General features: G+C 39.2%; 4 protein-coding genes across 10 annotated transcripts in view; 3 read left to right on the top strand and 1 right to left on the bottom strand.

The window, feature by feature from the left end:
• The first annotated feature begins 770 nt into the window (after positions 1-770).
• Positions 771-3,399, top strand: Elp4 (Elongator complex protein 4). 5 transcript variants are annotated; one of them, XM_076444887.1, is made up of 5 exons: positions 771-915; positions 1,384-1,551; positions 1,649-2,268; positions 2,343-2,555; positions 2,626-3,399. In XM_076444887.1, exons 2-5 carry the CDS (start codon positions 1,398-1,400, stop codon positions 2,734-2,736), a joined length of 1,098 nt encoding a protein of 365 aa, XP_076301002.1. In that variant the 5' UTR covers positions 771-915; positions 1,384-1,397; the 3' UTR covers positions 2,737-3,399. The 5 variants fall into 5 exon arrangements, with proteins under 5 accessions (XP_076301002.1, XP_076301022.1, XP_076301012.1 ...); XM_076444907.1 differs by having other exon boundaries at positions 843-991; XM_076444897.1 differs by having other exon boundaries at positions 872-1,019.
• Positions 3,400-3,981: 582 nt separating this feature from the next.
• Positions 3,982-9,978, top strand: LOC143219115 (CD151 antigen). Its single transcript, XM_076444958.1, has 6 exons — positions 3,982-4,371; positions 4,956-5,174; positions 6,739-6,921; positions 7,571-7,783; positions 9,235-9,442; positions 9,519-9,978. Exons 1-6 carry the CDS (start codon positions 4,309-4,311, stop codon positions 9,575-9,577), a joined length of 945 nt encoding a protein of 314 aa, XP_076301073.1. The 5' UTR covers positions 3,982-4,308; the 3' UTR covers positions 9,578-9,978.
• Positions 9,979-13,129: 3,151 nt separating this feature from the next.
• On the top strand, positions 13,130-22,790 carry Fdx2 (Adrenodoxin-like protein 2, mitochondrial Ferredoxin 2). 2 transcript variants are annotated; one of them, XM_076444981.1, is made up of 4 exons: positions 13,130-13,504; positions 13,794-13,906; positions 13,988-14,120; positions 14,337-22,790. In XM_076444981.1, exons 1-4 carry the CDS (start codon positions 13,356-13,358, stop codon positions 14,425-14,427), a joined length of 486 nt encoding a protein of 161 aa, XP_076301096.1. In that variant the 5' UTR covers positions 13,130-13,355; the 3' UTR covers positions 14,428-22,790. The 2 variants fall into 2 exon arrangements, with proteins under 2 accessions (XP_076301096.1, XP_076301106.1); XM_076444991.1 differs by lacking the exon at positions 13,130-13,504 and adding an exon at positions 13,546-13,695.
• The window catches only part of LOC143219050 (uncharacterized), a 52,206-nt gene continuing 47,976 nt past the window's right edge, over positions 18,598-22,827 (bottom strand). For both annotated transcript variants that reach the window (XM_076444833.1, XM_076444842.1), the window contains exons 3-5: positions 20,311-20,396; positions 20,082-20,206; positions 18,598-19,143 (exon numbers count right to left, since the gene is read on the bottom strand). In XM_076444833.1, coding sequence (XP_076300948.1) covers positions 18,598-19,143; positions 20,082-20,206; positions 20,311-20,396 — 757 coding nt within the window. The remainder of the gene's footprint in view (positions 19,144-20,081; positions 20,207-20,310; positions 20,397-22,827) is intronic.

The raw sequence follows: 22,827 nt of genomic DNA, 5'->3' as shown, positions 1-22,827 counted from the left end.
TCAGTAATATTAAATTAATCTGATGTTTCTCCATCTTCGTGTTTCATCTACTCCTTCTTGCTATGAATGCATAAGATCCATAGTCTAATTATATTGTATGTACATTTGCTAGCATATTACTTACTGACAAAGTCATTCAGGATCGTTGAAAGTCAACTGCGATGGAAAATAATTAAAAAATATTTTCCAAAACAATTTATATCTTCTTTCGAATATCAACAATGCCGTATACATGATTTCTCTTTTAGCCCCTTGAAGTTGTCTTCAACATTTGTATGAAAAGACCAGTACCAGCCAGTACAAATTTTCCCTTTGCTATTCTTTATTCTGTATTTTCTCCGCTACGTTTTAAAAAGGATAATTTGAACCACTTTTGAAAGTCTAGATACACGTATATGTATAGAAAATGTCTATTAGATAACGAGTAAATCGTAACTGCATGCAGCGATCGAGTGCATAGTGCATTCTAGTAGAAGCCTTGTATACCATAAAAAGCTACTGATTGCTTTTCTATGACATTACTGCCATCTTTGAGACGCTCATTGCGACTCAAAGTGTAAATACAGTCGATAAATCTGGATCTGATCCAGGCTAAAGATAATATAGGTTCTGATCCAGGCTAAAAATTAGACGTGGTGGCAGCACTGTACCGGGAAATCATATGCTCCTGTTTTCATATTCAATGTTTTCTCTTGCGTTTGGATATGACAGTCTTTTCATCAGCTTAAAAAGTCAAAAATAATACAAAAAGAATTCCCACATCTCCCCACAAACAAATATACCAATATACCCTTTACTACCCTCTACTACTATGTCACGTGGTCCGTAAGCGGCCATGTTATGCCTGCATCTGTCATCCCTGATCCCTGATTGTAGGGACACGTGAAAATGATGTTCCAGTGATTTTTTATTACGGTAGATTTGTTCAGTAAAAATAGCATTGATCCTCCGTCACTGTTTTATATAAACATAACTTTTATACGTATCGCAAGTAAATCGAACACTTTCTTTTCTTCCAAGTAAATACATTAGCAAATAATGCGCCAAAGCAGAATGTTTATATTTAAGTAGACGATTTTGTACGTGTACTGAAAGGACACGTGTACACGGAATCTGTGGATCGTGTATTCGCGAATTAAGTATCCAAGTGTTTTTAATGCACTTGTAATTATGCAATCTATTCTCCGTTTACTCGAATATAGAGATCCGTGTATTTTTGTACTAAATAAGCACGTTCGTTTTTCGATTGGACTCTTTTCGATTGTTGATGTTGGACATGGGTACCCGTGTATTTAATATTATGCGGATTAAGTTTATTTAAGTGTATTTACATACACGTGAAATAGTGACTTCTAGTTTATATCGCTGTGTTCTTTGTTTCAGGATAAATATTTAAGATGGATCTGAGTGCTTCGAAGAATGGTAGGTTTCCTTTCATACAAGGAACAAAGCCTTCCATAAAGAACTCACAGCTACTTATATCAACCGGAATTCCTTCTCTTGATGATCTAATAGGAGGTGGATTGCCTATTGGATCTCTGTTTATTGTTGGTATGCGATAATCATTGTAGAGCTCTTACAGGCACTGTTGTGCGATACGAGCATTCTACTACATAGAAAACAAGTAATATATAAAACGTACTTCCAGAGGAAGATCAATTCGGTGCTTATGGTAGAATTATATCAACGTACTTAGTGGCCGAAGGTGTAGTCACGGAGCAGCCAGTGTTAATAGCATCTAAAGATTCGAGAACGTTCCCGATTGTATTAAAGGTCCCAACTGTTATAACCGATACCAAATCGAGCAGTCAAATGCAACATTTAGACGAACAGATGAAAATTGCGTGGAGGTATCAGAACATGAAAGTAGTCGACCAGTCACCAAGTGGTGGACAATCCTTCGGTCACTATTACGACCTTGCTAAAAAAGTAGAGATAGAGAAAATCGAAAAAGCAAATGTCACACAGTGGTACGACGACAGCTGCCCCACAAAAGACAGCACGTTCGAGAACTCTGCCTACTCGAAATTATTGCGGTGCATTCAAGACACTATACAGAAAGGACAATACTCGATTTCGGAAACGCCTGCGAAAAGGCAGGTTCTTAGAATTGCAATTAATTCCTTAGGATCAAGATCATGGCTCAGCGACACAGATGAGAAATCTAATCGGGATTTATTGAAATTTTTGTATCTATTCAGAGTACTTTTAAGGTATTCTTATGCTGTCGGCGTTGTATCAGTGCCTGTAGAGTGCTTAGATAATTCAGTAAGTCTAACATTCGGTGCTTGTTCAACAAAATTTTGAGAATATGAGGTTGCATACTATCATGATTATTTTAGAGCGGCGTTGTACAGCAAATCGAGCACTTATCGGACATCGCCATTAAATTCGAATCGTTCGAGGGTACAAAGGCAGAAAGAAATCCTCTGTTTAAGCACTTTCATGGTTTATTACACCTGAGGAAATTACCTGCCTTGAACACAATAGCCAGTCACGATCCGGGAGTGCGAGATCTAGTGTGCAGGATGTGCCGCAAATCATTCGACATTAAGGTAACTAAATTGGTAAAAATATTCTACAACCAACATAGTAAACTGCATTTATTAATTCTCCATTGTTTAGGTCATGCATTTACCATCGGAAATGGGAGACACTGCAGAAAGGGAGCAAGATGAAATTGAAACCAACGAAGGGTGCGGAAGTCAGTCCCGTAACAGCTTGTTGGATTTCTAAAAAAGATGATGTACAATTCACAAACGTACTTTTTGCGTACGAAATATTTAATAAATATGTTTATATATACATTACATCTAAAGCGCATCGACTTGGAATTTTTATTGTTTCACCGCTCTCTATGTCTTCTAGAACGCTAATAATACTGTCCAACAAATTTCAACTTGTTTTTCAGATAACAAATGAGCAATTTAGCCTGTGATTTTCAGACTCTCAGATTTGTGAAATTTAATTTTTAAGATACAGAAAGTACACAAAGATTCACAAAATTCTCGAAGTTATCTTAAAAATTAGACTTCTCAGAAACTGAGGATAATGGAGAGAAACGACTTTTGGCTTTGTATTTAGTATATCATAGTCTATGAGAATTGCTTATTAATCATAGCAAAATTGGTTTTGGTCCGTGCAGTTACATTGCAATGCAGGTCTATGCACTGTTCGCGCTATTTTACCCAGAAGTGCATACTGCGGCGCGTGAATTAATGCAGACAGGAGGAGATAGGCTCCGTGAACACTCACAATAATACTCGTAACACATTTACCCGCTCTGCAATTTTTACCGTAGATACGGCTCTGTCGATGTATAGAAACATATTCCGAAGCTCGCGGTAGCTTGTAATAAATAGAACTGTACCGATAGTACAAGCGGTACAGTCTAACGAACTCTCCCTGTTATTAATTAGTCACGCCAGTTTCTTTTTTTTTACTCAGAAACAACGAACTCGAAACCGTGGTCCATATGACCATCTTCAAGAACTGATTGAAAATGGCGTACGGTGAATTAATACAAGCAACACGAAAATAAAAATACTTTGAATCTTAACTGTTTTATATGCATATGTATATTCCTTAGTTATAGTTAATTCATTCTTAGGACAGAAAATTGGAAAAATTTTAACATCAGTTGAAACTGAACATTTTAAGAAATCATATGAAATTGTAAATTTGAATATATGATAATTTAAACGAGTCTGAACGAGTATATCTCGTTCCCAGGACCCAACACAACCGATAAACATCATTCTATTCGTTCGACGAATAGAAAAGGGGTTGAACTGTATTGGCCCGTGACGATCGCCACCAAACACGTCCACAGAGAGCTCCCCCCACGCGAAATTCGACAAACCCGTCACATATCTGTAACAATCGTGTAAGTATGCGCATATGGACATTTTCAGCCCCTCCATTTTTTTGTTCGGTGCCTTTCTATTTCCTTCCGGTTCCATCCGGTCGGTCGCGCATGAGGGCTCGCAACTCGCAACGCAAGCGCACCTACAGATGCTTGTGTTTGTACGAGTACAGGCACCATGTATCACGCGCCAGGTTTTTAGTTCCCCGGTTAACGCGAGCACGTACGCTTCGAAATTGGAGAAACGACAGCCGAAAATTGTTTGCCCTTGATCTTTCTCCTCACACGATTCGGGAAAATCGCGCCGAGAATCCGACAAACGGGTACACGTTGCACGCGACGATTCATGGAGTGTCATCGCGAGGGATTAACGTGACGATTTGTCACCAGTGTTGAGGAAGAATCAAAGAAAAGCTCGATGGAAATTTTTTGAGTCGGGGAAAATGGAATCCAAAAGTTTCGCGGTCTCGCGGATCTTCGTCTGCTGCGCCAATGTCGTCTTTTTGGTGAGTTATAGTTGAAATTGTTCGGAAATGTTCATTCATCGCTTCAAATGGTTTTATATGATTTTATGCATGGAAGTGTGGAATAAATAGAATTAAGAATATGTATATGAAATAGTTAAGGAAGGAAATAAATTTCTATTTGGCTCAAGTATCTCGTAATTAATTCACACTATTTTTATTTTGCTTAAAAATCTACAGTCTGATTAGACCTAATTAATGTTGGGTAAAATTGATTTTATTTTATTTGGCACTTTAAGTGGACTAATGATTGGAGTCTATTATATCAATTACTCGACGTGTATTGGTACAGCAATTTAAAGGTTTAAAATTGATTTCGATAAGATTGATTCCCATTCACCACTAGGTCAAAAACGAATACATATTAAAAATATTAATCGAGTTGCCGCGTGTTTAAGCATTTTTGAAAATTTCCCTAAGAGAATTATAGAAAAAGAATTCAATTGAAAAAATAAAGATTATAAAATTATTGTTTTAAAGAATCGCTAATTATTTTCATGTTTAGAGTACATTGTTTGAGATGACGTGGTGCTGGCAGTAATGAAAATAATTTTCTTGACTTGCAGATATCGGGTTTCGCGTTAATGACATTGGGAGCACTGTTATTAGCCGACGACGAGCGAATTCTGCTGTCACGTTTATTGGGACCAGGCGACATCCAACCCGAGCAACCACTCTTCTATTATTTGGCCTTCGCAGTCGTTGGACTGGGATTTTTAATCACGCTCACGGGGCTGCTCGGCTGCTGGGCAACTTGTCTCTACAATCGATGCGTTACCATTTCTGTGAGACACCCCTTGATTAAAATATTATGACCTAACAGTCTCATTTAGCTGTCACTATCTGACGAATTCACGACTCTCTCCATCTTCTTCCGCTGTTTAACCATTATTATCATTGAATTTACAATGACGATCAAATGGTCACTTCACATATCTAAACGCAATTTTACACATTTTCTTGGTCCTAGATGGTACGCTTTATGACAGTTATCAAGTCTACGAATTTTAAATGAAAATTCAAAGATATAATTACTTTTTGCCATTTTTGAGACTTATCATGTTATCGAATAAACCTACGAGTATTTGAATTTCATGTTTGAATTTTAATTTAAAAACGCTACGAACTTCCGCTCCAGCCCAATATAAGGGGGTTGCCACAATTTTCGCAGCGTGTAATATCGAAACCGCAGTTCCAGAGTACCGTGTTCTAGGCGGGTCGAATTTAATACAAAGATAATATTTGCGAAATTTTGTTTGCGAGTAGAAGCTTCTATAGCAAGCCCTTGGTTTTAATCGCCGCAAACCAAGGTCTTCCCGATGCGCTAGGTTCTTCGGCGAACCCTGACGATGAGTTTGCTCGGCAGAGCCAAGTAAAACCAGATTTCCCGGTGTAGCATGGTCACGCGTCGCTTGCCCGGAAACGGATCTCCATAAATCCAGGCACGCGTGCCTACGGAAGGAGGGCGGCGAGCCCGTGTATCATTTAAAAACAGCAATTATTCACCGGTCGCTTATTAAAGGAATAAACGCGTGCACCGCTCGTGAACGAGTTTCATCGCGCACGTACTTACACCATTCGCACGGTGTAGACGCCTTACAGCATTCGTAAATGACCAATTTAGCCGAGAGACGATTTCTTGAAAAAATACGAGGAAAACACTAACTGTACACCCCACTGAACATGCGATCTCTACTTCGTGAACCAAACGTTAAAGCGTACCTCGGTAGCGTGTGCTATTCCTTAACGAATGTAATTCTTACATTTTTATATCGAGGACTTCAGCTCACATTACTTTTAAATCTGCAGCTTTATTAGAAATTTAAGAAATACATTTTTTAGATTTTTTCCAGTTGTATTAGGTTAGTTAGATAAATATTAGGTTGTCCCAAAAGTTGGTTTTCGATCCAAGCAGTACTAAAACATTAACATAAAGATTATCGCATTGTTTGCATTTATTTAGCAGCATTAAAGGGACATATTCCGAAAGAAACACACTTTTGGGACAACTTAATATATATCCTGGTAATTTTTATTGAAACTGTAATCAATGATATTTTCATTTTGCATGAAGACGCAGTCTAGTAACTACCGATAAGTAGACTGTGGATTTCATGCATTTATGGTAAAAATAATAGAAGGATTTCAGAATATTGTTGCGCTATTTTCCATTTACTAAAGTTATGAAACGGAAAAATACTAAAATTGATACAGAACATTTTTATTTTGCATAGAAACCTACAGTCTGCTGATAGGCATGTTCAATGCGTCAGATTATTAAGTCTTAGAACTTGGTTTTCTTTTGGTAGTGCGAGATGTAATTCGATGTTTCTGTTTCTCTGTTCCCAGTATCTGATTATAATAGTTCTTTTGGTGATTGGCGAATGCACCGTATGCGTTCTCGTGGTCTTTTGGCCGTACATTCTGGGCATCGACGTGAGGCCAGCACGATTGATACGAGCCTTGCAGCGCAGCTATGCAGTTCCTGGCCGGGAACAATTCACTGCAGCCCTTGATCTCGCTCAGACTACGGTAGGTTTCAGTTACATCGATGTAACATAGTAAGCAACATGAAGATCAATTTTTCGAACAATGTGTAGACCGTACCCTGCAACCTTGACAAAGACATATTGCATCAATTTTCTATTCATATTCACGACAAAATAAATAGTAGTACAGGAGGTTAAATTCCATTTATTAACACTAAACCTACCACTACCGGTTAGAATGACCGTTTCCAGATTTATTATTTTACAATTATTGAAATAATAAAAATGGTTTTATAAGAATTGATTGTATAAATATTTTTAGTAGAGCACGAATGTATTATAATAGGAGCCGCATAAAGTCTAAATAAAATCAATCTTGTCATTTTTATAAGGGAACATGTACCAGTTACTTTTAAGGCTCGGTAGGTTCAGTGTTAATTTTTGTTATAAAATCCGTGATCTCACTAGAATCTGAGAATTCTCGATACGATCTGAAATTTCGAGTTGAACGATGTACGAAACAGGAAGTGGGTAGTTTGGTAGCCAAGCGAAAGAGGAATCAACAGGCGATCGAGGGAGTGTCCGCGTTTTCCCGAAACGGTCCTGTTCACGATTTAATGTATCGTGGAAAGCAATTACATTCCGCATACCCCTCCGACATCGAACACTATGAATTGCGACGACCTTTTCAGTTCGCTTGCTGCGGCATAAACGGAAGCAGCAATTACGGCACTTCGTGGTGGCGGCTGCAGGAAGTGAGACGAAGAGAATTAGTGGTGCCTCTCAGTTGCTGTACCCTGAACAACGCCAACGAGACAGACTCCTTCCTCAACCCCGAACCTGCCAATCTTACTCTCTGCCAGGCTTTGAACCCCGCCGAGCATCAACACGCTCGACACACCGCTGTACGTATTTTAATAAGGAAATGATTAAACTTCAAAACCATCAGACATCATCGAACAGCTCGCGTTACCAATCGTGCCCATCAGGGATTTTTATGGGAACATGATTGAACTACGCAAGCTTTCTTCATGTCGCTTTGCATGGAGATCAGTAGAGCTTCCAGTACCGTTCTCTTCCTCATCGTCAATCTCTGAGATGCCATGATCTTTTCCCCTAAGTGATCTTATCGTATGTGTCCTCATAGAGTGTACTAATAATACTAGAAGAATTTTTTCAGAGAGTAATTTTTCCCGCGTTTCTAATCATCTGATCTTCCACTCTGGGACCTAAACAAAAATATACACAAAAAACAGGAGCAACACAAATAAAATACTTATAAAATGATTTTATTTAATTAAACGAAAATATATTTAATTTTCTATCTCTACCAATTTTGCCGTTCTGGACAATTGTCCTGCTTGCGCACCCTGGATCGAGCCCTGCTCCCAGTGCACACTCAAGTACAACGAATTACAAAAATCTAAAATTCTCGAATTCGTCACAGTTCGGAATTTCGAAGACCGGTGCTTGAATATCCCGAGATTCGTGCGAAGAAACCATTTTCGAGACCCGATAAACCGTCCAGTACACTGTCAAAAGTGGCCAGCATAGTTGACGAGAGCATAGCGATTTTTCAGTAGCGGGCGAGTCGACAGGAACGATGAAACGCGATCGTTGATAGACTTTCCGTGGCACGTACTACACGTGCAATAATGACCCGCATGTAAATGTCACTGCCTAAGGGAAATCCAATCGGATGCGGGTTGCGCAAAAGCTTGTCGAGTGTATCGTTTCAATCGGTATCTGGAAATGAGAACGATCCCTGACAACAAAAAAGGGGAGAAAATATGTATACACATATATACAAGTAAGAAGTGCGAGGATGGACAAAGTTAGCCTCGGACACTTCTATTGCAGGAGAGGAGAAAGTTTTCTCGTCTTTTGTGCTCGACGTGTATGAAATTTCACGCGTCCACGCAGAAATCGAATATAGATTGAAACGTCATCGCGTGCCGCCGCTTTTGTTCGCGCGCGCGATGACGTTATCACAAGCGAATTGTTCGCCGTGACGCTTCGCCGCGTTATATGGAACGATCAGTTTTAATCTATAATTGAATACACTTCGACCGAGGGAAATTGAATATGGTGGCACGCCTGCACTGCGCGATCTTCGAAATTGCTCGATTAATGGAACTAATGTGGCGAAATAGATGATGTCTAATTATATCAAAATAATGTGATTTTTGGCAATTCTTTCTGGAAAAATTCATGGACTTTTATTTCATTCAGAGAATGTACTTAAAAGTATATTGTGCAAATTGTAGTAATTCTTTTAATTTTAATTTCTACACCTAATATTTATTAGCTAGGTCTATGTAAGCCTTTTTCAGAATTGAATAATAAATTTTTTAAGGGCTGTCTGGATATGCTCGAGAAATGGACCCAGGATCAAGCACTGATACTGCTCACAGTCGGATTGGCAGTGATTTTCGTGGAAGTGGCCGCACTTTTGACCACATTTCTGGCATGCTCGCGAGGACATAAGCGAGCCAAGTCCCGAGCATCGACGTTTACGTCCACGCAAACTTTGAGCCCCTTCAGCGAAAGCGATCATGATTTTGGTAAGCATTCTTTGGTTGAAAACATTTTCTTCGTGATCCTCCCTCAAATCAATGACGATTCTCAAATGATTCGCAGGCATGGGAATCGAGAATCGCATGCACGCAACGGGCACAACGTTCGGCGCCAAGTCTTGAAGGTGGCTAGAGGGCAGTGAGGGTAAATCGCCAATTGAGATCAAGACCGCAGACTCAAAATCCATCACCAATCTACCCAGACTGAACGACGTCTCCCGCTTCAACCGTAGCATCATCGAAGACTGGAAGAACCCATCAAAGTTCTACGACGACATCTTACGAAGCGACCAGCTATACGAAGAACGAGCGATCGACGTCCCCAATCACCCTTTCCTGCGAAACTACTCAAAGAACAGCAACGACACCAGCAAACCACTCGATGACAAAAAGACCCTACCTAGAAGCAAGCCTTCGAACAATGGAACAGTCAGGAGCATTCCAATAAAGCACTATCAAGCTTCAATCGCTCACAACATGGGGACCCTAAGAAGATCCACAGCTCCTCAGTCTCAGTTCGAATCCTCGATCTCAGAAACTGAAAAAAACCACTGTGTCCCAAAGTATAAAACAGTAAACGATCCGTCTCGTACTAAAAATGAAAGCAACGAGGCTTCTCAAGTTCCTCGTCCTGTGCACTTTCTAAAACACTCAGACATAGTTAATGCGACTAGAAGGTCCTGTCATTCCTGTGACTATCAACGCGAGGCTCAAACAGGGGGCAATAAGATCAACTCTAAATTGAAGACTCTAGATCGTAGGATAGTCAGAAGCGAGCATAATATTTCCAGTAGAGATGACGAAGACGTCAGCGACTTTGAAGAGTACTTCCACAAGTCTTCTAGGGCGATGACTATGGGACGCTTGAGGTCCAATGAAGCTAGACATCATTTTAGTAATGAAGCCGAGGGGAATGGAGTAATTAGGCTTTCGAAGGATGATGAGAACAGACTTGCTAGAAAATGGGGGACTATTGATCTGCAGCAAGGACACGTTGGTCAAAAGATATCGGCATACGAGGAAAATGCTAGACGTAGCGGTCGCAATTGGGAGTATAGTGACAGGTACCAGATGCTTCCAGAAATCACGAAGCATAGAACCATAGGTGTGCCTCTAGTAGGGATGCATAATGCTTGTGGTTTGCCTGTGGTTGCTTCCTGGCCTGAGCACGAGCTCCTAGAGCCTCTAAGAGTTCGCAGCAGAGTTATAGGGACCCTGAGACCCATTTTTAAGACCCCGAGGACTTCTGACAGTCGTCATAGAACTCATCCCAAAAGGAGAGCACCTCAACCGAGTCAGATCATGTCCAGGAAGAAATATGAAGCTGAGAAGATGAAGAGTTTTGATAAGCAAGTTGAGTATCCTTCGATAAAGTCCCTCGTATCTTTGGATCCTGAGGCTGGTGAAGCTAGGAAGAGAAGAAGGAGGAGACCTTCGTTCAAGGCAAAGAAGATTGGAACGTTTTCGTCGAAGAATTCTATGAGACACACTTGTAAATCGCATATCAAGAGGAACAAGGAGAATTCGATGGCCGAGAATGTGAAGAAGATGTACCAGGACGAGAATTGCAAGAGGCAGACGCTTTATGCAAGGGATGATGGAGATGATGCTGTGCAGGTCTTGAAGAACCTTTGCTTGAATCCTCTGGCAAGGACCAAGTCCGAGTCTGATATGATCTGGTGATAAGTGGACTGCGGATTTTATGCATTTATTAGAAAAATGGATTGATGTGATTCGAGAGGTTTACGGATCCATGAGGAATTATTCAGAAAATTGATTTCTTTGGGTATATATTATGAGAAAATCACTGCAATGGATGGATACATTTTTATTTTTATAAAGTAGTGTAGAATAGTCACTTTTAGTGCTCCGTAAACCTGGTATCAAGAATGTCAACTTACAATTTTTATTTTGAACCAAGATCCGCAGTCTAATTGTGATGGGAGTCTGCTTTCTTTGATCAGTATGCAGGGTGTGTTAAATAAGGTATTGTATGGTGTTCTAGTAGAATGTAATGAAGATGTTGACTCAATTTTTGTTTAATTAAATGATGCAAAAGCGACAACCTATTATTATATAAGACATTCGTCGGGACAATTTGTGTAGAAAAAAAGGTTCTTATTATAAATGCCCTATAACTTCATCAAAAGGACAACTAAATAATTCTAAAATAAATGATTGTGTTTAATGTCAACAATTATTGAAAATTATGTAGTTTTAGCAAGAGAATAGAGTCAAATTTTCATAACTCCATTTAATATAGTTTGCTACATTTGATTTAACAAAAATTTGAAATGCATATCCTCATTAAACTGCTAGTAATAATTTATTTTGCAACCCAATTTGTTTGAATTGTGGCCCTGTCGATTCACACTTGCATTGTTTATGATATACATGTACGCGCTTTGTAAATACGCTTAAGTGATATATCGATGTATTGTACTTTTGAGTGTTGAAATAAAAAGAAGCCCTTGCTACCCTCGTTGAAAGGATCGACGCACGTCGAAGAAGTCGCATGTTTTAGCGATGATTAAATTAAGTGTTTCAAGTCTGTAATAGTATGTTGTTTTGGTAAATGTATAATAAAATGCCAATTTATTATTCCACTTACGGTGTCATCTCCGGAAATTATTTGAAAAATTTATTTTTCGCAACAGGTACAGGAAGCTTTTATTTTGCACAAAGATTCGCAATTTAACGATGAAGAAACGAATTGTTACTCACATACATTAGTGGCTCACTGTTAAATCATCAAATTACATTCGTACCTCGTTACCACACTTTCACACAACATCCCCTTACAATTAGCGCCTAAATAATTGTCTCATTGTTAGTGTGCAACAGTGCTGCCAGATGAGGGGAATCACGCCGATATGAGGTACCCCCTCTCTGATGACCAGAGTAATATGTGACACGTTGCGCGTGTGCGACAGGGATTGAGTGAGGCAAATGGGAGATGTTGCGCGTGCGCGATGGAGACGCAACAATGGCATGACATTTCGCAGGTTTTAGGTTATTGCCGCGTAAAATTCACCCATTTACTTATTTCACATACTATGTAATTATTGTATTTCTTTAAAATATAACGTTACAAATAAAACATAATTTGTCAATTTATCGTGTAGAAGAAAAATGAGTGAATTTATTATCCCAGTCTCTTTTATGCAACTATTTTTGAGAAGCGTATGAGGGTTAACAGTGTTAAAATATATTATGATTTATTGATTTTACTGGAATGTAACTCAGTACTACATACATACAGATTCCAAAATTTTTTCAATTGTACATATAAAAGAAAGCATTCATACTTCGCTTCACGACTGAAACTCTCACATGTTACAATTAATTTTATTTATAATAAAGAATGTCTATTTAGAACGAACCATATGATTTATTTCATTAAGTACGTATATGTACACGAGTACGATACGATACGCGGCAATAACCTAAAACCTGCGAAATGTCATGTCATCTCATCTGTCATCGTTGCGTCCCCATCGCGCACGCGCAACGTGTCTCCCATTTGCCCCACTCAATCCTAAAGCGATGGAATAGGATAGTGGAAGGGGAAAAGTAGGAGAGTACCTGGTTGCGATCTCACAACCATCTGGCAGCACTGGTGTGCAATGTGCATGATCTATTTACAGTTCGCGCATCGCGGGCCCTCTATCGCTAAACGAGAGAGTTCAGGGTGTTGTGGTTGTGACACGTGCTTGGTAACGTCACACGTGTCAAGTGTTTCATAACCTACCGTTTAGGGAAAAGTCGAAGTGCCGTCCAAGAAGAATGTTGCGAAAGTGTCCGAGTTGGATATAGCTCAACCGACTCCCAGTTTCTGTGATTTGGTCGTGGTATTCAGCGAAATTCCGCTCCTCCACCTACATGGTATTTCAGCCAGAAAATGGCGCTAGTAAATAAGTTTCAACGAATGTCGAGAACGTTACTCGGCGTTGCCACGCATTATTCGAAGTGTAAAAACAACGCACCGTTGTCTTCCTTTCAAACGATTAGGCAAACATCGACCACGCAACCGCTTTGTGAAAAACAGGAGTAAGTTATGTCATTCGCTTTTACTTTCTTTCCTCTCAATTCTTTTTATTTGTTACAATTCTTGTCCAATAATAGTCTCGTGAACTTGAGGTTATGACGGCGAGGAAAATTTTTTGTACTTTTTCTGCGATCAAATCACAGACATTTATTTCGTTTCTTAATCGTTTCAATGAGTCGAGAATAATAAAACGGTATTCTTAAATACTTTTAATATCTTTGCTATTTTGCATTTGATTTACTTATTTTTGTCATAGATACATCAAATCTGTATTTTTGCTTGTATTTTCAGGATAAGCATAACATTTGTCAAAGCGAATGGCGAAAAGATTAACGCAAAAGGAAAAGAAGGGGATTCAATTTTAGATATTGTTGTAAACAATGAAATAGATTTGGATGGCTATGGTAAGTGTTGTAAGACTTTTAAAAATTACATCATGTTTAAAAACATTTACTTATACTCTTGTATGTTGTAATCTTGCATAGGAGCTTGCGAAGGAACCCTAACCTGCAGCACATGTCATTTAATATTTCCAAAGGAAGTTTATGACACTCTTCCTGACAAACCAACGGATGAAGAACTGGATATGCTGGATTTAGCGTACGAGTTAACCGATACGTAAGTTAGAATCATTTGTAATTCTTTCTATTATCATTCCTCTTTTATATTGTAGCCTTCTTTTAAATATTATCCTGCATTGAATCTCATGAAAGTCAAAATATAGAATAAATTTGCTTGAACGTCGACAATATTAGCCCAGTTGAATTTCAAATTCTGTCTAGTTGATTCTAGAGAAAGTTTCTACACACGTTACTAAAGGTATTATCATTTTAGGTCACGTTTAGGCTGCCAGATAATTATGACTAAAGCATTAGATGGAATCGAAGTGAGAGTACCGTCAACCCTTAACGATGCGAGGGCGTAACTATACTTTAATCTACCTCACATAGAATCTATAAAATGATCGTGACACTAGGCATTCGAATTTTGGAATCGGTGATAGAAAATAAGGAGAGCTATTCTTTATTATAGGTCTAGCGTATATCCGAACTATTTTGTATGTAATTTTAAGAAGCATGCTAAGCTTGTTACGATTTTGATATGTGTATATTATCATTGTATAGGTATTATAAAAGAGCAGAGGATTAAAGACCTTGTTTTAGAGTATTGTTGAGAATTGAAATCAAATTATAGGTTGTATGCTTGTTGTAGATGTTATAGGTAAAATTATTAGTGGGACAAATTTATTGAAAGTTATAGAAAATAATTTCACACAAATATGTGATAATTAAATATAAACTTCAATTACATTGAAAGATTTTGTTTATTTTATATGTTTACATGATTGACATTTTCGTAATCGTGTACTTAATTTTCTGATTTGATTTCCCTACTAAAGATCTCCAATCTGTCCCAATTCCATTTGCACAATCGTTGTTAATTTCACAATGTCTATGCGATAACTAGACTGCGAGTTTCTATAAAGTTTTTTTGAAAAGTCATTTTTGTCATAATTGTATAAAATCCACAGTCTAGCGATAACAGTTGGTTCAACTTGAATCTCCGTCTCTCGTACGTTCAGAATAATTTATTTTTTTCCCTTAAGTAGGTACATACCGAATAACATAAATGAAATTGGTATTTAGTAAGTACCAGTACATAAAGCTAAAACACTTTTGTACTATGCATGTTATACATGGACCCGACAAATAATTTAATTCATGTATTGTCGCGTGTTTACATATAGTATTGTTTTGTATTGCTACACTACTTACAAGTCCGGTAGAAAGTACACGTTTATGGTGTTTACGAAATGTACATATTTTCACTCGCTTACCCTACCCACGTCGAATATTACTCTCGGAAAGTACACGAGATACAACTGTATAGTCTGCATCCTTTTATATACTATGTACACAAACATTGGCCCAACTTTTATCAACGTCGACTTAACAATGAACTGTAAAACAGGCTGATAAGAATCCTCAAAAATTCTACTCCAACGGTATCCTCTCTTATGATGATCGATTGTATACAGGATGTCCCAGCAATAATAATCAGAAAGAAGGCAATCCACAATTCAAAGAAAATCTCGATTTTTCAATGGAGAGTCTGGGACACCTTGTATAATTAAGTACTTTTGTACTGTTATCTGTTACTGTGTAGCTGTAGAATCGCGAACCACATATTTTCGTCTCACGTTTTTTCTCGCAGATTTTTTAAAAGTCATTTTATACTTTTATTGTAGTGCACTGAATTATTGTTCCACATTTTCAGTATAATACAACTAGGGCATGTTATATAAATATGATCGCATAAAAACAATGTTTAATAAGTAAGAAATAAAGATTCTCTACGAATAAAAAATACTATTACTCTTGTTGAACGATTTCTTCTTCTATACAACAAATTGGTCGGCTCGCTTAAATAATATTAAGCATTTAAGTCTAATCTTACGTCCGTTTGCAACTTAATAACTGCAGCTAGTGGAAGTGATTAAAGTATAGACCACGCGGAAAGGAACAAACACGAATTTAAGTATAAATGCTTAAGTAATAAAATTCAAGGTGATTCATGCTCACTGGAAATCGTCGAGTTCAAATCTCACAGCAGTATTAAAATAATATTTGATTCATGACATCTATAAACATTTCAATAAAAATGCAAACTATACAAAATAGATCAAATTTTTTGAAGTGATAAAACAATTTGCATTAAACTTCTAACTCTTACCAAAATAAAATGAGAGGATCAACATTAGATACATTTTTAAAAATCAATGTAAGCCACGTAATTTTATACCAGTAGAATTTTTTTAATAAAAAGTATTCAAGAAATCAATTAATCGGTTTCATGACATTTTTTAGATATTTTACAAAGAAGTTGAAAATTCCTTAACACTAGAATTGGGTGGACATAGTATTCTATAGTCGAAACAACGATAGTTTTATTTATTTCTAAGCAACAAGTTTGTTTCTCCATGCACATATACATTTGTTTCCAAAAAACACCGACTGTAGAAAAGTGAATTGCAAATTTCTATGAATTTTTAGCTTGTAAAAATCTTAAAAATTTGAGACTGTCATCTATAAATTATAACATTTAATGCAATCTTATTTCACTTTCATTTCATCAAAACTATTAATCAAGTGAAACACTAATTCACTAGAGTTCCTTGAAATTTGCCAGAAGTTTTACATTAAAATGATTGTACGTCACCGTTAGAGTGTCCGAAAATTAATTAAATCCGGCACGCTTCGAGATTTGAACTCCTAACTTCGAGATACATTAACGAAGAGCTTGTAATCGCTTAGTCGCGCGATAGTCAAAATCCGCAAACCTTAATCTTTCGTGAAAGCGAAAGTAACCTAGGACTAGAGGTTTCGTATGATTAAACATAATAATAATAATAAAGAAATGGCAAGATCCATGCGGGTATAAACTATACCCCAATGAGTTAGAGAAGACTTTGGTGGTAAGAGAATTTTGTCCTATTTTGATTCTCGTAAATTGCATTCAAAATTTTAATACTTTCTGTATTTTAAAAACAGAGCTTGAAAATATGGAAAAGAATAATTTTGGAAAATTCTGGTCAGTTAACAATTAGCAGGACGTCCAAACTACCCTCCAAAAGCCTCATCTAACTTATCGGGCGATTAATAGTTTCGACGTGCAAATATCCTCAACATAATCACTTCGTTTCAACGTATCAACTGCAATACTTTTACATATACTCCTTCCACACATTCTTATAAGTAGATCCAAGCACGAAGCTCGTTAACAATCGATTTTTCACGCACTGTTTAATTTTAAGCTCATAAGAAATCCTATCGTTTCTTTTTCTGTTCCAATTGCTTGACCAGTGGACGATCAATTTGTTTTTAAAAAAGGTCACTTGTTGGACAAAACTTAGAATATGTTTACAAATCTCGGAACCGTAAGGCCCAGTAATTTAGCGAGTCGTTTGAAACTGGACCAATTAGGATTATTAGTGGAAAAGGCACTTCGAAATGTAATAATTAGACTGCGGATTTTATGGATTTATGATAAAAATGTGAAATTTTCAAGAGTGGAAAAAACAGAGAGAAATAAATTTCTATTCGTGGTCTGTGTGACGTAATTGATGCAATTTTTTATTTTACACAAAGATCCACAGTCTAGTCATACTGATAGCGACAGAGATGGACGAGTCAACAAACAAAATTACACTTTTTGAACGAGTAGATAACAATAAATATCGTTTTAACATCGAGATCATGAATCGTTCGAATAAGATTGTGTCCATCTCTGGCTAGCGATTCAACGAGCCTAGAGAACGTTAGGCTGTTAGGTCCAGATTGACTCGAAACGAACGAAAGGAAAATTCCATGAAGATTACGCAATGTCTTGGTTGAGGTCTTTCTTAGGTCTAGGCTAGATATCTTGCAAAAATGATGTCATTGCGACCACAGGTAAAGAGGCCACGATTCTTATCGAGATTCTTTCAAATCAAGAGTTGAAAAAATTCTTTCACAAAAGGTAGTGCACTACCATTTTATAATCTAGTTTGGAAATTAATTATTCGAGAGACGACTTTCGTGGGTTTGTGTGCAGTACATTAAAATCTACAGGAATAGCTTACTAAATATTAGAATTTGTTGGGCAGTGTAATTTCTGGAACTGTTTCAACCCCTGCTAAAAAGTCTCTTTTAACAAAGGACATTCAACTCGAAGCTGCTGATTTTAATCTTTGCTACACAGGTAGAGTGTTCGAAAAATATTCTACACGTATCTTTCTAGAATTGTCTGTTTACTTGTGTAGGAGATGAAAATATGTTCTAAAGAAAGGGCTGGTAAACCTATTTCATAATGCATATTGGAAATCAATGGAGATAAAAGAATGTACACAGACAATTACAAAAAGCTACATCGGAACACGATTCCATACACTATTCTACATGTACACCAAGTGTGGTATTACAAAAAAGCAACTTCGGCTTGGACAATGTCTGTTACAAGCAAGCTCTCGCAGTCCTCAACGCGATCATGAAGAGACACCCAGCCTCTCCTAGATCCTAGACTCTATTCTACTCAAGTCTAAGACCTTGTCTAGGAGCTAGACCAAAGTAGACAGTTCATGGGGGCTGTTGGTAGTCGCAGCACTGCTGAGATCCAGCGTTGCGGCTGGTAGTCCAGGACTGACACTGCCACTGGCTTCCCTGGGCAAATGCTGAGACCTGTTCAGCTTGTTCCCAGGGCTGGGCGGTGACCTGTCCCCCGGCGTGTCTGGTGGCGTGACTATGCTCCTGTGGGTGCTGACGTTCAGGTGATTGTGCGTCGCTGCGATTGGCGCCGGCGATGAGAGCAACAATGGTGGCGGTGACATCGATACATGCCGATGATGATGGTGATGATGATAATGCTGGTAGTGAGAGGGCCGGCCGTGGTTCGGGTGTCCGGCAGCGTTCTGCTGGCCGGCGAGCGGTCCAGCCTTGGTCGCGTAGCCGGCGTGGTGCGACAACGGACCTCCTCGGTGCAGCTGCTGCTGGTGGTGCTGATGGTGCGATGCATTCTGGTGCTGTTGCAGCTGCTGTTGTCGTTGCAATTGCACCGCCGCTTCGCATTGCTCGCGCGCCAACGCCTTCACCGCGTTCGTCTTCTCCTGGAAACGGGGACAATAGTTTAGGTCACAGATGTAGGTTTTCGGATGATTTCGAGGCACTAGAAGCATCTGTGCTACTGAACGGAACGACGAGGAGGCGGACGCGACGTTAAGGGGGGAAAGCGCCCAATGGGACGGTATCAAGTCGAAACTGTACTTTTGGCAGTCGGGAACGGTTTGATCGGGCAGGAGAGCCAAGTTGGTCGTGGTACAGCAGGCGTAACGGGTCCCCGTGGACTCGTGATGGGAATTAAAAGGTGCTTACGGTAAACGCGCGAGATATCGATGGGAATAGCGGCGTGCTCGAAACGCGGTTCACGTAAACGACTCAATCGGGAGAGCCCTTTCAGGTGAACGTTAGAGCGCGACCCGTTGCGTGTTGCTCGCGAGAGCTATTCCGTAATCGAATCCTTGCCTCGGCTCGGCTCGACAGCCTCGCCTCGCCTCGCTCCGGCGGCGGTGTCCCGTGATTATGGGAACGACGTCGCTAGTATATGATGATCAGGTAGTAATGATATCCCTAGTTGCTGGTATCAATTAATACGTAACGGGGAACACGGTGGTCTCGGGTTGCAGTAGCGTCCAGCGAGAAAGACACGGTTTTTGGTTCGAATGATTAAGTTTATTGGAGGATCGAATTCTCCGGCTTCTTGGGAAGGTGAAAGCTGGCTCTCTTACGGGGAACGAAAATGTCTCGTGTTCCTGTTCTAGGAAAATAGTCTCCCCGTCGAGCAAACAGCTAGGTTGGAAAGCTAACTGCTATGATTTTTATGAAAAATCTGCGCGAAGATGGAGGAAAAACATTGCTCTTTCGTGGACTGTTCCATCAATAGGAAAGGAATTGCTCTTTCAACGAAATGGAAGATTGCTTTTGCACAGGGACAGGATTGCTTAAAAGTAACGTTGTATAAGATCTTGAGGAAAAGAAGAATTTTTACCCTCTGCCACACGAAGACGTTGTGGACCATCGCGCAGCCACAGAAGACAATGCCGAGCCCAATGAAAATCGACGTGACAATGGCCGGCGTCGAATGAAACTGGATGAACGTGTACAGTATCATACCTGAAACAATCGTCGTGAATATTAATTAATGCAGGAATTAAAATAACAATTCAGAAGCGTGACTTAAGAGAAATGCGGAAATACTGAATAATTGCGATTCTTACCAGTTAAAAACACGGGAATGCTAATGAAGAAGCCTCCGACAGCGCAGATACGGCTGATGGATGATTTTTGCAGGTACTTGTTACTCCTGAAACAAAAGAGAAATCGATAAAGACGAGAGCCTCGCGGTTTCGTGATAAATAAACGAGTCGAGGAACGAGTTTCTGTGTCACTCTGTCACCTCGAAACCCTTGCCATTCTACAAAAATAACAATATGTTCATACTCGTTGGAAATGTTTGCAAGATGTACCTCAAGCATCAAATTCTCTTCAATAATAATATTAAGTGGAAGAATAAATATTATAAACCAGATGCAGCGAAAGATGACATAATATTCTCGGATAAAACGAACAGCATCCAATTTATATTTAAATATTTAAATATGTGAAAATACTTTTCGATCAATCTAAGTGTCTAGAGGAGTTAGCAAAGCTTTCGGGTATTGATCATTTAGTATTGTTGCATGTTAGCTCGATCGAATCTCTACAGGCTTTTGTATCACTCTCGCTGAATTCTTCGAAGCATGCCACGTTTTACTGGTTTCAACCACGTCCAACGTGATCCCACATTACCACGAACACCGCGGTTCTCTGCTCAAGCTAATTTGGTCCAATTAAGTCGCAAAACGATTCGTCGGAATCTCGTTTACTTAACTGCATAGCTACAACGTATTGTTATGTGAGAGTCGAACCTCTGCTCAATACTTTTTCATTTTGTTCGGTCATCAAAGAAAATGATGAATACTGCCATTTACAATTATACATATACTGGAAGCCTGCTAATAGTCTTTTTCACCATCGTGATCGTATTTAAAAGGAATTCAATAATTAATTCTTCAGATTATTAGAGCTGACGAAACAATCAAAGTTCAATGCTATTTCGAGCGTCCCTTGTACTGTAACATTGAGTTAGACTCGTGTGATGAGGACTTCTAAGTATATTATTAATCCCCTTTAGATCGAAATAAAATTCAATTTTATTGTAGCCATTGGAGAAACGTGGTGAAACATGAATTTTCTTTTCTCCCTATTAACCCCTTGCACTACTATTTATTTTGTGGTTATAGTGTTCAGAACTTCGTCATCGTTCAGAATTCCATAGAAAAAAAAGAAAATTGGTATTTATTTTGTGCCTATGTTTTCTCCAAATATATCGACTACGAGAAAAGAAAATTTTATTTCAGTTTAAAGGAAATTAATAATGTACAGATTTATGAGAGTCTGTTCAGAATTTTCATCACGAGTCTGACTCGACATTGTATGGCAAGGTGTTAAACGATGAACCGCAAAGAAGTTAAAAATCATTGGAATCATAGTGCAAGGGGTTCAAAAGAATAGCGAAGTTCCGGACTCTGTTGAAGTTTATGGGAGCATCGGCAGTCGGCTAACGAACGAAGGCGGTCCCATGGGGTCGCGAGGTCGTGTCCGTCTGAATTTTTCGCGGGGGTTTTCGCATTGCCACGCGAGCGTACGGTTTCTTTGCGAGCGTCGATCGAGCGGAGTCGTTCCCGCGTAAAAACGAATCCTCGGCTACGTGCTGATTTTAAACAAGCCCCCATCCGAACCAGCCACAATGAGAGATTCCCACGAAGCCGTTGCTACCGTCTTTTTCGAGGTCGGCGACCTCCTTGGATACGTTTCAAGTGCACCGGTGTTATACACACCACCGGTGAAATCATCCTAGACTAATTCCTGCCGGCTCCTCGGCCTTCCGAGACTCTCCGCGAGCGTAAATTTAACCTTCCGCGTCCGCCTGTGTATTCCCGGACATCGGGCCCCGTTCTATTCGCTTTCCCCGTCTTCCCAGAATGCCTCGCGATACCACGGCGCTTCGCGAAACTTATGCGACGCGTGCCAAATTATGGTGACCGACTGCCACGTGCCCGCCGCGGTTTCCCTGACAGCGCGATTTCTGCTAACTCAGGACGCTGCAATTGATGCACTCTGATAGTACTCAAAACGATTTTTAGGTGATTCAGACTTTTGATGTATAGTGGTTGCATATCTAGCTCGATTGTTTAAAATACTCTCTAAATGTGGAGGGGTGGTTTTATGAATTTTTTACCCCCCGAAAGTCTGCATTTTCGTCGATCTTTTCTGTCGGTGTCGATCATGTATCTCAGACCATGCACAATTATTTCAAATAATAAATAATTGTTAATCTTCGAACTCTTGTAACCCCTAAAATTATCTGAAAAATCGTACCAGTGCTCGTTTTAAAGGGCAAGGTCCCTCAATACCAGAAACTTGCGTAAAAAATTGAAATTCCCTCCCTTTTCCCATGGACCCTTCAACTACGTAACAAAGATGTACATTCTCGGAGAAAAATGAAAGAAAAACGAAAAACTGTACATTTAGACAGAGAACAGCGGTAGTATTATGCGCTCAAGATGATTGCCCTCGACTTTGTGAAGTTGATGGGTCTCATAAGAATCTCCGAAAAAAAGAACTGTCGAGAGAAAGAGAGAGAGAGAGAGAGAGAGGAACCGAAGCCATGGGAATTTGACCACAAGAGGCCC

The sequence above is a fragment of the Lasioglossum baleicum genome, chromosome 2, assembly GCF_051020765.1.
Source record: "Lasioglossum baleicum chromosome 2, iyLasBale1, whole genome shotgun sequence".
NCBI classification, from domain to species: domain Eukaryota; kingdom Metazoa; phylum Arthropoda; class Insecta; order Hymenoptera; family Halictidae; genus Lasioglossum; species Lasioglossum baleicum.
Note: the sequence above shows the minus strand (reverse complement) of the source record. Positions and strands in the feature narration are given on the sequence as shown.